The sequence below is a fragment of the Malus domestica genome, chromosome 16 (genome assembly GCF_042453785.1).
Source record: "Malus domestica chromosome 16, GDT2T_hap1".
Taxonomy (NCBI): domain Eukaryota; kingdom Viridiplantae; phylum Streptophyta; class Magnoliopsida; order Rosales; family Rosaceae; genus Malus; species Malus domestica.
The window spans coordinates 14604125-14620861 of NC_091676.1; the positions used below are offsets into that span (position 1 = coordinate 14604125).

At 38.3% G+C, this 16737-nt stretch overlaps 2 protein-coding genes across 2 annotated transcripts; both read right to left on the reverse strand.

Annotated features, from left to right (window-relative positions):
- Window positions 1-7745: 7745 nt before the first annotated feature.
- Window positions 7746-10763, reverse strand: LOC103403830 (endo-1,3;1,4-beta-D-glucanase-like). The gene is made up of 7 exons (XM_008342677.4): window positions 10416-10763; window positions 9826-9847; window positions 9250-9370; window positions 8839-8929; window positions 8586-8675; window positions 8249-8349; window positions 7746-8169 (listed from the first exon to the last, which is right to left on the reverse strand). Exons 1-7 carry the CDS (start codon window positions 10561-10563, stop codon window positions 8029-8031), a joined length of 714 nt encoding a protein of 237 aa, XP_008340899.3. The 5' UTR covers window positions 10564-10763; the 3' UTR covers window positions 7746-8028.
- A 1572-nt stretch (window positions 10764-12335) lies between these two features.
- Window positions 12336-14912, reverse strand: LOC103403831 (endo-1,3;1,4-beta-D-glucanase-like). The gene is made up of 7 exons (XM_008342678.4): window positions 14482-14912; window positions 14359-14380; window positions 13991-14117; window positions 13598-13688; window positions 13338-13427; window positions 13128-13228; window positions 12336-12714 (listed from the first exon to the last, which is right to left on the reverse strand). Exons 1-7 carry the CDS (start codon window positions 14627-14629, stop codon window positions 12574-12576), a joined length of 720 nt encoding a protein of 239 aa, XP_008340900.3. The 5' UTR covers window positions 14630-14912; the 3' UTR covers window positions 12336-12573.
- Window positions 14913-16737: the final 1825 nt, after the last annotated feature.

Here is a 16737-nt window from a genome sequence, read left to right on the forward strand (position 1 = left end):
GGTGCGGACTAATCGCCCATTCCATGTTACATTCTTTCAATGAGAATGGTGCGGTACAATCGCCCTTCTCATTCACCCTGAAAATCTCGAGCCAGAAGTTTCGAGTGCTTATCATTTTGGCCTGAAGATCAAAATGAAAAATTTGTAAGAACCAGAAGTTCTAACATCACATTCCTCTAGGAATACATATTACTGCAAGTTCTTACACATCTCATTTTCTTTCAGAAAAGAAAATGACGAACTTGGCTAAGCTTGAATATGCTGCCCTGGACATTACCGGGAAGAATTACCTTACTTGGGTACTTGATACCAAGATCCATCTGGAAGCAGGGAATCTTGGAGATACCATCAGGGAAGAAAGCAGCTCATCGTCTCAAAATCGGGCGAAAGCTATGATCTTTATTCGCCGCCATCTTAATGAGGCACTAAAGAGTGAGTACTTAACGGTTGAAGATCCGTTAGCTCTCTGGGAGGCCTTGCGAAGCAGATACAATCACCAGACAACGGTGATTCTTCCAAAAGCTCGCTATGAGTGGTCTCACCTGAGAATTCAGGATTTCAAATCAGTGGCGGAGTACAATTCTGCGTTGTTCAGGATTACCTCCTAGATGAAGCTCTGTGGGGATACCATTACTGATGAAATGTTGCTGGAAAAGACTTACAACACATTTCATGCCAATAACGTGCTCCTGCAACAGCAGTATAGAGCGCGAGGCTACACTGAATACAACCAGCTGATATCTGTGCTCCTAGTAGCTAAACAGAACAATGAGCTCCTGATGAAAAACCATAATTCCCGACCTACTGGATCTGCACCATTCCCATAAGTAAATGATGATTCCCTCGAAGTGAACGCCACATCCTTTGGTGGTAATTATCATAAACAAGGACGTGGCCACAAACGAGGTCGATGGAATAGGAAAGGCAAGAAACATGGTGGTCAGTTTCACAACCAGGTTCAGAGGCATAATTCTGGCCCAAGCTTAAAAAATGTGAATCATCACAAAGGCAAAGCTAACATGACCAATGCTCCCAGGAACTCTGAAGGAGCCTGCCATAGGTGTGGTGGCAATGGGCATTGGGTGCGAACTTGTCGTACCCCAAAACATCTGGTGGAGTTGTATCAAGCCTCCCTCAAGGAGAAGGGTGTCGAGACCAATTTTCTCGACCAGGCTAAACCAATGGATATACCTGATCCAGTGTTTGATTTATCAGGGCAATTTGACGCAACTCACCTAGATGTTTCAGACTTCATTATGGAAAGGGGGAATGAAGTATATCGGTCCGACTAAATCGTTTATGTTTGATGTACTTTTATTATGCTGAACTTGTTGTCTAAAACTAGTTTTTCAGATTCAATAAAAATGGCATGTAAATTTCCTGTTATAAATTGTTTGTTAACTGTGATTCCATTTACTCAGAAAGCATGGATAAAAACTGTGGTTATTCTCAGAACATGAGAAATGGCGGAGATATTTGTCTTGCAGACAGTGCAACCACACATACAATACTTTGTGATCGAAAGTATTTCTCAAGCTTAATGCTTACAAAAGTAGGGGTAACAACAATATCAGGACCTTCAAATGTGATTGAAGGCTCAGGGAAAGCCCAGATTATGTTACCAAATGGAACAATATTGTTCATACAAAATGCATTGTATGCTACTCGATCTACTCGAAATTTGTTGAGTTTCAAAGACATACGTCTAAAGGGATACCACATTAAAACGAAAAGTGCAAAAAATGTGGAGTATATATGCATTACCTCCAATGATACCCAGAAGCGTATATTGGAGAAGTTGCGTGGTTTTTCGAGTGGATTATATTATACATACATAAGGACAGTTGAATCACATACTATCATGAACCAGAAGTTCATTGATTCAAAGGTTTACATGCTTTGGCATGACCGTCTGGGTCATCCAAGATCCACCATGATGCGTAGGATCATTACCAACTCTAATGGACATCCATTATTGAGCAGAGACATTGATATCTCAAATGATAACCCTTGCAAGGCTTGTTCTCAAGGGAAGTTGGTAATTAGACCATCACAACTAAAGGTTGATGCTGAATCCCCATCATTTCTACAAAGAATTCAAGGGGATATCTATGGACCTATTCAACCATCTTGTGGACCATTTCGATATTTTATGGTTTTGGTTGATGCATCCACCAGATGGTCACATGTTTGTCTCTTGTCTACTCGGAATGTAGCTTTTGCGAGACTTCTTGCTCAGATAACTAAGTTACGAGCACAATTCCCAGATTATCCCATTAAATCAATCCGACTTGATAACGCTGGTGAATTTACGTCTCAAACCTTTGATGATTACTGCATGACATTGGGCATTGATGTTGAACACCATGTTCCTCATGTCCATACTCAAAATGGTTTAGTAGAAGCATTGATCAAGCGGCTTCAGTTAATAGCCCGCACTCTGATTATGAAAACCAAATTGCCAGTTTCTGCATGGGGACATGCCATTCTACATGCTGCATCATTGGTTCGATTGAGACCTATAGCCAACCACCAATACTCCTATACAACTCGTGTTTGGACATCAGCCAAACATTTCACATTTACGAGTTTTTTGTTGTGCTGTTTATGTGCCTATTGCACCCCCGCAACGCACTAAAATGGGATCTCAGCGTAGACTGGGAATTTATGTGGGTTTTGATTCACCATCTATTATTAGATATTTGGAACCCTTGACAGGTGATTGTCATTTTGATGAGACAGTCTTCCCATCGTTAGGGGGAGAAAAGACCGTTTCAGAAGAACGGAAAGAGCTGACATGGGTTGTTCCCACCTTGTCTCATTTTGATCCTCGAACCATTCAATGTGAAAATGAAGTGAAAAGGATCGTTCATCTTCAAAGCATTGCCAATCAAATGCCAGATGCATTTAATGACGCTATGAAAGTGACAAAATCGCATATACCAGCTGCAAATGCACCTGCCAGAATTGATGTTCCTGTTGGACAAAATAAAGTGGCAGCGAATGATTCATCTGGTGCACGCCTGAAGCGTGGTAGACCACCAGGTTCAAAAGATTCAGCCCCTCAAAAGAGAAAGACGAGGGCACAACTGAATCCAAATGAAATCATTCAGGAAGAGAGAGTAAATGACAAATCCACAATTCATGACTTTGGACTTCCAGAAGAAGAAAATGGCCCTGAAGAGACAGAAGTACATGAAAGCAAAGAAATCTCCATAAATTATGCATGTACTAATGAATTGTGGGATCGGAATGAAATAATCATTGATGATATGTTTGCATTCGCAGTAGCCACTGAAATCATATTAAGTGATGATATTGCGCCCTGCTCTGTTGATGAATGCAAACAGAGACAAGATTGGCCTAAGTGGAAAGATGCAATCCAGGCAGAATTAAATTCCTTAGAAAGGCGAAGTGTTTTTGGACCAGTAGTCCAAACCCCAACTGATGTAAACCCCGTAGGTTACAAATGGGTATTTACAAGGAAACGCAATGAGAAAAACGAGATTGCTAGATACAAAGCACGACTCGTTGCACAAGGCTTTTCACAAAGACATGGAATTGATTATGAGGAGACATACTCTCCTGTAATGGACACAATTACGTTCCGTTACTTAATAAGTTTGGTGATTTCAGAAAAACTTGACATGCGACTTATGGATGTCATCACCGCGTATCTATATGGAGAATTAGATACTGACATATATATGAAAGTCCCAGAAGGACTTAAGTTGCGTAAAGCAACAAACAAACCACGGGGTATGTTCTCAATCAAATTAAGGCGATCACTATATGGGCTGAAACAATCTGGGCGAATGTGGTATAATCGTCTCAGTGAGTATTTGATTAAAGAAGGATATATCAACAATGTCATCTGCCCTTGTGTGTTCATTAAGAAATCCAACTCTGGATTTGCTATAGTGGCAGTATATGTTGATGATATGAACTTAGTTGGTACTCCTGAAGAGCTCCATAAAACTGCTGAATATCTGAAAAGCGAATTTGAAATGAAAGACCTTGGGAGAACCAAATATTGTCTAGGCCTGCAGATCGAGCATTGTGTTAGTGGAATTTTGGTCCATTAATCAGCTTACATTGAAAAAATACTGAAGCGATTTGGCATGGACAAGGCTTATCCACTTAGCACCCCAATGGTCGTTCGTTCTTTAGACATTAAGAAAGATCCATTCCGTCCAAAGGAAGATGATGAACTGGTTCTTGGTCCAGAAGTACCATATTTGAGCATAATAGGTGCTTTATTGTATTTAGCACAATGTACTAGACCATATATAGCTTTTTCAGTTAACTTGTTAGCCAGGTACAGCTCTGCTCCAACAATTCGTCATTGGAAGGGAGTCAAAGATGTTCTACGATACCTTCGTGGGACAACAGATATGGGTCTCTTCTACTCAGACAAGCCCACAAATGAACAAATCCTTGTTGGATACGCAAATGCTGGTTTTCTCTCCGATCCGCATAAAGCCCACTCACAAAATGGATATGTGTTCACTAATGGAGATACTGCAATTTCATGGCGATCAACGAAGCAAACGCTAGTTGCAACATCTTCCAATCATTCGGAAATAATTGCTCTACATGAAGCAAGTCGTGAATGTTCTTGGTTAAGATCAATGATCCATCACATCCGGAATTCATGTGGTCTACCTTCAAAGACAGACACTCCAACTGTTATCCATGAAGATAATGCAGCCTGTGTCGCCCAGATGAAGGAAGGATTTATCAAAGGTGATAAGACTAAACACATATCTCCAAGATTTTTCAGCGCACATGAGCTTCAAAATGCTAAAGTTATTGAAGTCAGACAAATCCGTTCCAATGAAAATTTAGCAGACTTGTTCACCAAATCTCTACCAAAGTGCATATTTCAGAAGCTGGTGCAGGGAATCGGATTACGTCGGCTTACAAATTTGAAGAATGCAGAATCAGGGGGAGATCCAATTCAGGGGGAGCATCCATGATACATGCATGTTGTACTCTTTTTCCTTCGCTTAGGATTTTTCCCACTGGGTTTTTCCTATCAAGGTTTTAACGAGGCAACATAAGCATGCTCAACACCATCCGGATAAAGTTGTACTCTTTTTCCTTCGCTATGTTTTTTTTCCCATAGGGTTTTTCCAAGCAAGGTTTTAATGAGGCAACTGATGTTGATATGTGGGCATCCAAGGGGGAGTGTTGTAAATAGTATAATATGTATGCCCACATGCATACAGTAAACATGTCATATGTTTAATAGTGTTTTTGTTTGTTTCCATGGTGATGCTCTATAAATAGAGCTTTACAAATGTTCAACAAAGCAGAGAGAAAAAAGGAAAAGAAAAATATCTAATAGCAATAATATACATTACTTTCTCTGCAACAGCTTTTATTGGTATAATACTCTGCAACTGCTTCGTTCCTGTCCCGAATAAAGCTTATCTCTCTATAACTTTTACATTTTTATAACAATAGTTCATTTTGTAACACTTAAAATGATGATATCCGTCAAAACTTCTGGACCAATAGCACCAAACTTCCTTTTCTATTTTGATTGGAAGCCATTAAACTTCTTTGAAAATTTTATTTTAATTCGGTTAAACATTTAAAATATCAAATCATTGTTGTGTCACGACTTCTTAACCAATTTCTGTCATACTTTGAGGTGTGGTTTTGATGCTATGTAGTATTTAGTATTGTGGGTATTTTAACTATTAGATATAATTTTCATAATGATTAAATCTTCTATTTTCAATCTCAATTGTTCATTTTTTGTGTCAATAAATAACATTTATATTGAAAAAATGGACCAAAATATCAAAATTTTACCGAAATTCTCAATATTACCTAAAATATCTCCGAAGTTTCAAAGATATTATGGGTAGATATTGCTTCACCATTATCGGTTATCGACAACTCCATTTTAAAGATATATCAAGAGATATTTCGGCAGTCATCTTGCTTCCTTCTAAAAAAGTTTCCCTTCAAGGCTCTACATTTCTTTCTCAAATACATAAATTTCATCAAACTATGCACTTTCTTGATGAGCAATGAAAGCCATGAATGAAGAATGAACAATACATGCACAAGAATGAACAGGTGGTGTAAGTAACTGTTCCCCTAAAAACTATTTAGCTTAAGTGGCACGCAGGCTAAATTACTAATAAGCTAACTAAGTCCTTCGATTGAATGTAGGGTGTGCCAACTCGTTGGCCAAACTCGGTCGGGGAGTGAATGAATGTTGATTTGGTGTTGGGTGCGCTAATAACTTTTGAATCTTGCGACTGGGGCCGAGGAAGGAACACGTCTCAGCTTTCGGGTTCTAGAGCTTGAAGATAAGGCTTCTAGTTCTCAGAAGTTCATGAATTGTCGGCACCGGATTCGGCGAATGTAATTATATTCATGAGAATATAAGCACGCCGAATCAATATCAAACTGTAAGGACACAAGTACTCGAAAGAAATATGTGTCTTGATTGTAAATATGGTTCGGTCGTCTATGTGCCGCACTCTAACATACACTTATGAGTATCCAATCCTAAAATATCAAATTCAGCTTTTAGTGTGTCGAATATTAAGCAACTTGGTAACACCTTACTTCGCCGAGAATGCTAATATGATGACCTCTTCCAACAAGGACTCAGGAAATCCTTACTATCCGAGACTTGGATAGATAACCAGCGGTCTTGAATTATTCCAAACTGGAGATGTTGTTGATTGCCAACACAGTACTGTTTATCTAAATTGAATATATATTGGCAGAAAAAGGGTAAAATAAAAAGATCTCAAGATGTTTGAGAGGTTTTACATAGAGTCAGAGTTTGTGCAGGGCAGATTGGTGTGTTAATTTGGACGGGCCTTGAATGATGCACTCCCTTCTCTATTTATAGTAGTAATTCCCACATGCCGAAGTAGAGTTTCACTCGGACTATAATTCCTTGATCAAATCCGAATGGGCTTCAGTCAGTCTTAATTCATGTAGGACTCTAAATCCAACCCTATTATACTTCAGATTCAAACCCTTGATTCTCAGTACCTTTCTTTATTCAAAACATAATTGGCATTCGAGGACTCCCTGTTATATCAGGACTCGGTTGGACCTCCTATCCAAATAAGATTGTTTTCTGATAGGATTCGGCCGAACCCTACTGGGCTAGGCCTTCTCTGGGAATATTTTGAGATGCCCATTATCTTACATACTAAGCCGAGCCCATAATAATCCTCGGCCCAAAACTGTCATTTTAGGTCCAAACAGTATCACACTTTGCAGAAGTTTATGTTGTCATCAAATGGAATGATCGAGTTGATCGAACGGTTCTTCTGGAGCTATGTGTTTGTATTCTGACAAATAAGGAGGAGAATCGAAGCCATGTTGAAACTCAGGCTTCAGCAGCACATTTGGCAGTGGATATACAGTAGCTCATTATTCTATAAAAACCCTTATACGATAGTATTGGATGAATTTCCAATCAGAAGGCACATTGCATATGATCAACCAAAGCAAAACTATCCGTGCGCACCGCAAATAGAATCGAAATAAAATTCCAATCCAATTTAAACCTTGGCGCTTGAAACAGATCAAAACTATGATGTAGAGGATAATGTCTGATTCAAAAGTGATTAGTATAACCTTTTTATTCCAAACATGACAACTAACATGGCAACTCAAAAGTAAGCTAGAAATAGTCTCATCAAGAAGATTACACAAAGGACAATGGGACTTTCCCAAGGCATAAAACGATGAAGTCTACATTTAAAATTTGAACTTTAGGTACCTTAGGTGTTGTTCTTTATTCCAAGCAAGTAACACTACAGAAATTAAATAGATAAAAAAGCAATTGAGTACAAACGATAATCTACACAAAGAGGAGAGGAGGGTTTGAACACGGGATGTAGCGGGTCAAAGAGGAATGCTTGAGTCACTGGCGCAATCCACCGCTTATAGATAAAAAACAACATATAAGAGAATTTAAGGTACTCTAAACTGTCTTCCTAAGTGACAATAAAACACTTCAGCAGTGATATATGGTTCCAGTCACTTGATATGCTCCAAGAACCACCCCAACAAGTCTTGATGAGCCTCCTCAGCTGCCTTGACAGCCGCCTCGTCTTCATCGTTGTACCTCAACGTCCACCCGTGTGCGATCTTCGGGAATATCTTCACATGGCTTTTAATCTGTGATTCCATTACGCAGACAGTCACTTATAAGGAATGTGCATTGATCACAATCAAAATCATTGAAGGACATTCCTACCTCAGGTTTTGCAGTTAAAACCTCTTCAAATTGTTTGACGACTTCAGGTGGAGTCAGCTGATCAATCTCAGCTCCAAGTACAGAAATCGGAACCTTAACCGCTGAAAGTAATACCGGCCGGGAACAGATCAATAATCAACACACAAAACTTTTGTTCTTTCTTGAAAGAAGTGTAATACCACATTTTGTTTCTTTTTGCAGCCATGAGCAGATGTGGCGGTCAGGGCTGCGCAGCCATCGCGCAACACAGGTTTGTTATCGTTTTCAAATTTTGCTGGTAGGAATAGAGAGAAGTGGGTGCGGAGAAACATTTTGGCTGTAAATACAGAAATCTTACCCTTGATATCATCCAGAGTGACAAATGAAGGATGACACAGAACCGCGGCTTGGATAAAGTCATGCTTCGCAAGTTCAACGACACCCTTGCCTAAAAACAGCACAAATAATTCAATGTCATATGAAACGACCTATGCCATAACGAACCGAGCAGGAAAATAAGCACCTCCTCCTACGAGACATTGTTAAACTGGAATAGCACTAATAAACCAGGAAATAGATATACATAACGGAGAGCAGGAAAATGAACTCACCGCCCCAACAGAAGCCTACAGCACCAATTGCAGAAACACCTTTACTTTTTAAAGCTTCAATTACCAGTTTTGCATCTTCGATTGTTTTGTCCTGTAGATACGAAAACAAGAGCTCATAACCTCAGTTTTAGCGGCACTTGTATGCTCGACAATTCCATATCAACTTTTAAAACACCACTATATAAGGTCCTTGTATTTTTTGTCACAATAGTCTCAATAGGTGGAAACATCCTTAGAGTTCAAGACCATATGAAGCTCAAAACAACAACAATACTGGGATGCTAAGCTGAAATGAAAATGTCTCCCAAGTTCTACGTGAAATTCACGAATCACACACAGATACTTGTGAGAGTACTTAAATTACAGATAAACAAAATACTTAGAGATATGCATCAAAACAAAAGAACCAACCGGTGCATGAGCTTTTATCCAAACCGGTATAGAGGCAAGGTCCCCATTAAAAGGGTCTCGATTGAAGAAGTCTGGGAGCACAACAATGAACCCAGCAGCTGCAATTTTGTCTGCAAGCATCCTTTACAAGAGACCGGTGGCATTAGTTAAAGGGTATAGGGCACTTTACAATCTTGCAAACTTAATAGTGATTCAGGTAAATATCACAACTGTTTCTTCAAACAAAAAAATTCTGATGTTGGAAACTAGAAGGACCAACTATCCATTGCTATTGTAAAGAGTTGACACACAAAATACAGGTGTGGAACTTTTAAGCGTAACGAGAGGGCATTAGAGAAAAGTGTGAAGTTCGACAGGTATATGGTAAACAACCTGATTCTGAACTATTCTTCAAAACTAGTGATCTCTTTACATAGACCTATCATAACCATCTTTTCCTCAAGGATTGTACTTCTGAGTAAATAATTTCAGAAAGTTCACCAAGTCATCAAATTTAATCAGAAAATGTGATTTAAAATCCAAGAAAAGCGATCGATTTCTGAGAACTCATCTATCAAATGTGGGAATCGGTCATACCTAGCCTTTGGAGCTTCATATCCTGCATGGCAAAAACATGTAACATTAACAAGTGGATTGGTGATAGAACATCACAGAAAGCAACTATACAGTAGAGAGAGAGACAGATGGTTTGAATGATCAAAAATCAATTACGCTATTCAAATTCCCAATTGGAAGCAAACGGGAAAAGAAAGAACAACAATCATGCAAAAACAGAAGAAAGAAAAAACAGAAAATGGGGAACAAGTAAATAGTTGCTCAGTTAATCAAACATATGCACAGCACCCACAAAGCCAAAAGGAAAAGGAAGATGTCAGAACTGATTGCTTCATCAATTAATCAAACATATGCAACAGTGTCAAAGATTTCAGAAATACAGGCCGGCTTTCCACTACAAGACCTCGATATAAGTTATAATTTGTCAATTTTCCGATATGGAGATTCTTGCACCCATAAATTTACACAAGCTAAAAACCAGTACCCATTAAGCTAAAAACACACACAGACAACTCAAACCCACAAACCCAAATCACAAACTGAACAAAAAATGCAAGCTTTTGAAACAAGCAAGAAAAAAAGAAAGACTTTTGGAGTGGTGGGTAAAGTACCAAAAGCGTCATGGACGAGAAGAACGGCAAGCTTAGAGTCAGGGGAGCCAGTGACATAGGAATCGAAACCGCCGAGCTTTTCGACGTGGCCGGAGCCGCTGGACGGGTTCAGGGCTGGTGGGTTTGAGCAGCACTCAGAGCTTGCCATGATTTCTTTCTTCTTTTTTTCCTCTGAATTCACAAACACAAACACTCTTTGTAAGTGTCTGATTGAGCTAGAACAGCAGAGGCTATATTTATAAAGGGGAAATCATTCTCCGGCCAATGCAAAATATGGAAGTTTGCAAATGGTCAACAAATATATCAGAATTTGATATTTTGGTGGCAAATTGAAAAGTCAATGCTTTGAGATATGAGCTTGGTCGTTGTTTGCTGAATTATTTACTTTTGAAATGACGGGATGAATGACGTAGGCCTAACGCGAAAAGTTTGAGGAGAATAAGTATTAGCCGCAGTCCAAGATTCCAAGACTCTGGCACTCCAAACCAAACCAGTACACCACGTTGGTCATTTGTGAAAGTGAAAGTATGTTATGGTTCAAAACTTCAAAGTAAATTACAGTTGTGCATGTTGATTAGTTACATACACTCCACAACTATTCAGAAAAGACTATTGTGCATATCGATTAGTTACTCACACTATACAACTACCCAAAAATGACTGTATTAGAGAGAGAAAACCGCTTAATGTGTAGTTCTGTTCAATTTAGAATACAAAAGATTTTATTTTTTATTTTTTATGATGCACTAATCAACTTGATCAAACATATTAGCATGATTTATACCACTCACCAAATGGCAACCTAAAAACACCACATTGTTGTCAAACCTCTACTCTTCCAAGCAACAAATTTTACATACAAATATTGGTACCATAAAAGTGCAAGCATTCTTCTGATTCATAGTAAATAGAATGTAGTTGATATGATAAGGTTCAAATTAATCTCGTCCTTCAGTGACGATAAAACGCTTCACAGTGATGACGATACCATTCACTTAACATGGTTTTAGAACCACTCCAACAAGTCTTGATTAGCCTCCTCGGCAACCTTACAATCTGCTTCATCATCACGTCTTACCTCCGGTTCCACTTCCGGGAAAATCTTCACAAGGCTTTTAATCTGTGATTCCATAAAACCAACAGTCGTTCCAAATGCATACCGCGAAACATTGAAGAAACATAGCGGCATTAAGAAGGTAGAATATCTAAGCATGTCTATGGCACCTGAAGAATAATTTGTGTGCAATGCAGAAAGGCACTGACTCCAATGATGTGTGCTGGAAGCGTGTTCGAGCTTTGAGACAACAACTTGCTGCTCTTGGTGAAACAATTTCCGATCAAGACACGGTCATCGTCATTAATTTTAAAAGGGTTGGCTATTGAATATAACTTCTTCCAATCTCACATTCGTGCAAGACCAATTCGTATCGCTCTTATTGAGGTGAGAGATTTATTACTTGAAGAAGAAATTGATCCTGACACTGCTTCTATGTTCACTGCTATGATGACTCAGAAATCTGCTTGTCCAAATGTTAAGGATAATACTTCTGGTTCACAACTTTCTGGTTTCTCGCACGGTTGTGGTCATTTGAATCGGAATTGGGGTTCCAACTGGAATGTGAACGTGGACGTGGTCATTTGAATCGTGGATGAGGATGGAGAGAGAGAGGATTGAAGGGGAAACGACGAAGAATGCAGGAAACCAAAACTAGGAAAGAACAACCAAATTTGAGCTCTCTTCCGTGCACATTTCCTCCAGTTCCACCAACATTCGTTTACCTCTGCTCAACCCTCTTTTCTCCTTTGTATTTCCCCTCGTTCCTAACAAAAAAGTGAAAACTACAACGAAAACCAAAATGGTTATCAAGTATCGGAAACAAAATTATGAGGTTTATAAAACTCTCATTAACCCATAGGGCATCTCCAACTAGTACTTTATTTATATGACACCAAAATGGTGTTGTGAGTTCTTCCGGGTTACACGGTGGAGGCCGGTCGAAGACCGGCAGTTCAAACTACGAAAGTTTTGCAAACAAATACTAGTACATAAAACTCCGGAGGCATTGTTTAATAAAACTCCAGAGGAATTGTTTTACCACCGGCTACCAATAGAAAGCAGCTGATAAGATAAGGAAAACCGCTACAGTGCTGATGCCAGTCACTTGACATGGTTCAAGAACCACTCCAACAAGTCTTGATGAGCCTCCTCGGCAGCTTTACAAGCTGCCTTGTCTTCAACATTGTACCTCACCGTCCACCCATGTGCCACTTTTGGGAATATCTTAACGTGGCTCTTAACCTGTGATTCCACAAAACCAACAATCGTTTCAACAAACTTCAAAAGTTTAGTGCTACAAGCTACCGCAGTGGTGAACCCTAATGTGAAGGGGGTGTTTCTGGTGTTGTCCTATCATTTCTTCAAAAAGAACAAAAATAAAATGTTTTGGAAGTTCATACAAAATGGTGTATGACCCTGATTGGAAATTAAATTAGAAGCTAAGCGTAGCATATAAGCTCTCTGGCACCCTTCCCTTACAAGTCGTTTTTGTAAGGGCAGGTTACCTATAACTGTAAGTCATGCACAATTATATTTCACAATATGATAGACAAAGTTCGCCAGGCATCTCAAGTTGAGGAATGTCCGTGATACGAATAAACAAACTAACAAAGGCACAAAGTATTGAAGGCTGTTCAGATGAACGATATTCCTACCTCAGGTTTTGCAGTTAAAACGTCTTCAAACTGCTTCACGACTTCAGGCGGACACATCTGATCAATCTCAGCTCCAAGTATAGAAATAGGAACCTTAACCTCTGAAAGTAATAACATGAATAGATCATAAAGTGAGTGTGCGAGTAATTTTTTGTGCCAATAATGGTGTCTTAAAGAGATATTTCCTGAATATTAATACTGATATCTTACCCTTGAAATCATCCACTGTGACTACTGCAGGATGACACAGAACAGCAGCTTGAATTAACGGGAGCTTTGCAAGTTCAACCACAACCTTGGCTGAAAACAGTGCAAATAATTCAACGTCGACCAAACAAGAGTGATAAGTAAAACATTGCCTAACATTATCCAAATGTCTAAATGAGAAGCTTTTTTGTTGCTCTATTTCAGTGCAACAAAAATGAAATAGAGTAACCAAAGTTGTTAACGAGAAAGGAAAGTGAATTCACCTCCCCAACAGAAGCCTGCAGCACCGATTGCAGAAACACCTTTACTTTTTAAAGCTTCAAGAAATGGCTTTGCAGCCTCAAATCCCTTGTCCTATCAATCCCAAAACAAGATTCAGAAGCTAACAATACTTGAACATATCGAAATTGCAGAAAAATTTTGATAGCACCCCAATGCCAGGGACTCGTAATTTAACCATTGTCACAAAAGGTGGAATCAGCCTAGTAGTGAACAACCGTAAAAAGTTTTAACACAACAACAGTCATGGGACTGCCCAGCTGAACCCACTCACATAAGCATCTAAAATTGCATAGAGAGAGTTGTAAAAGTACTTCGATCGTTAAAGAAACAAAACAGATATGCATAAAAGTAGACATAATAGCAAAAGAGCCAACCGGATGATGATCAATTTTCCAAACATCAAATGGTCTATTGGCATCGTCAGGTGCATAAGGGTCTTTGTTAAAGAAGTCGGGGACCACAACGAAGAACCCAGCAGCTGCTACTTTGTCAGCAAGCTTCCTTCACAATGGAAGGCAGGTGGCATTAGTTAAAGGGTACACGATATTATGGAAACAACGACCTCTACAGTGATATTCAACACTGTTGTTCTGTGATGAAAATATCTGATATCGGTAACTGTAACTGGCAAGTGAAGTTTTATCCTTACAAAGATTATAGAGACAAACTAAATTGCTCATCAAATTCAGCAAGTGTAACTGATGAGCCCGAGTCAATATCCGAAAGCGAAAAGTCATCATACCTCAATTTTGGAGCTTCAAATCCTGAATGACAAAGCAAACATTCAACATGACAAAGCAGTAATACAAAACACACTTTCTTCACAGAATTGAACATCACATAAGCTACAATATCAAGACGTTACCATGAATGTCAGAGACGAGGAGAACGGCAAGGTTGGAGTGAGGCGAGCCAGTGACATAGGAGTCGAGACCGCCGAGGTTTTCGACATGGCCGGTGCCGCTGGAGGGGTTCAGGGTCGGAGGGTTTGAGCAGCACTGAGAGCTTGCCATGATCTCTGAATTCACACTCTTTGTTGGTGTTTGATTGAGCTACTACTAATACACTAGTAGTACGGTACTACCCCATAATATTAATATGTCAACCACTTTTTAGGGTTGAATTTATGATTTGTTTTGAAATGACGGGATGAATGCGTAAGCCTGATGCGAAAATCAAAGACTCCAAGACTGGCACCCCAAACCCAGCAAGTGAAAGTAAGTTATGTGAGTTGAGCGAACAGTCAACTGACTTGTAGTGTGCAACTGTGCATGTCCATCAGATAGTCATATCTAATAATTGTTCAGATAACTGTATTGGAGATGGTATTTATAATATTCACAAAATTATCGATATTTTTGTTGAAATATGTAAAAAATCAAATATCGATATGGAAAGAGATGAAATGCATACTTTACCTTGTATTGACGAGATATACAAAAATCAATGAAAATCGACGATATTTACCAATTTATTACAAAAGTTTTGTTGAAACCCATTGCAGATTTTGAACTTTTACAAAAAAAAAATTGAGATTTTTTTATCTAATTTCGACTAACTTTGAATGAATTGATATACGCCCCCGTTGCAACTTTCTATAATTTATGTCGAAGACAACTAATATTTCTATAATTTGCATATCGACATTTCCACCTACATCGGTATTCTAAATACTGATTGGAGAAAAACGCTTAATGTGTGGTTTTGTTCAGATGATTGGATTTTAATAACCAAAAAAGTTTTTTTTTTGGTAATACCATCCACACACTCATTTTCACTTCTCACAAGACTCCTCTTAATTTTTGGTTATCAGATCGAATGAATTGAAGAAGATCAATGACAAAAACTTAACAATAATGTGTGAAAAGTAAAAAAAAAAAGTGTGAATAACACTCTTTTTCTTTTATGATGCACCACTCAAATTCATCAAACTTATTAGCATGAATTATACCACTCACCAAATGCCAAACCTAAAAGCACCCACTCTTCCAAGCAACAAATTTTACATACAAATAATGGTACCATAAAATAGTAGACATTATTCTTATTCATAGTAAGAGCACTTCCACCCCTAAAAAGCCTCCTGAGCAATAGTGGACATTATTCTTATTAATCCCCCAAGTGAACCTGTTCAAATACATCTTCATCCTAAATTGAATAGCCAAGAAATTTGTATTAAAATATTATTAATATTTTTTGATAAATAATAAAAAATCATTTATTTTAATTTCAGATAGGATTTTAACCAATCTCGTCACTCCACGTGTTTTTATCCGAAAGTACAATTTTTATAGATAGATTTTCGAATAGATTTTTAACCAATTTCGTAATGCCAAGTGTCATGATTTTGTAAGAATTTTGTGAATAAATTTCCATTAAGATTTTTAACCAATCACATTGTGTCACTTGTCATTATCCGTTTAGAATCTTTGAAAATGGATTTCAATAAGATTTTTAATCAATCATGGCGTGCCACGTGACAAGCAATGAGATTGTTTGATCTTGACGAGGGTGAAAATGCGTTGTTTGAAATAGAAGAGAAAGAGGATGAAGAACGTAGAAGCGAGAGAGCCTCACATTCCCGTCGTGTCATGCAAGTTGTGGGTGAGATCCCCAAACCCAGGTGTTCCGCAAACCTCAATAGAAAGACGGAACATCGAGGTAAGGACCTTTTAAACAATTATTTTATCCTAAACAATGCATACCCTAATGCGTATTTTAGACGTCGTTTTAGAATGCAATGAAGTTTGTTAACAAAATCATGATTGCTGTTTGCAGCCATGATCTATATTTTGTGTAAAAGAAGAATGCTTTTCATGTTATGAGCCTCATTCCTGAGCAAAAAATTACTATTGCAAAAGAAGGATTTTTATTTTATTTTATTTTATATTTTTATGTATTATTTTAATAATTTTTTATTAACTTAATTAATTTGGACCGTTGGATTATAAAAAAAATTAAAATCCAATAGGTCATACTTTGACACATGGCCAATGGTAACATTTCTGATATTTTTTTCTTATTTTTTGTTTTTCGTTTTTTTAAGCTAGAAAACCTAGATCGTTGATTGGAAATCAAAAGGTCTAGATTGTGCCATGTCATCTAACTGTTGGGGTTAGAC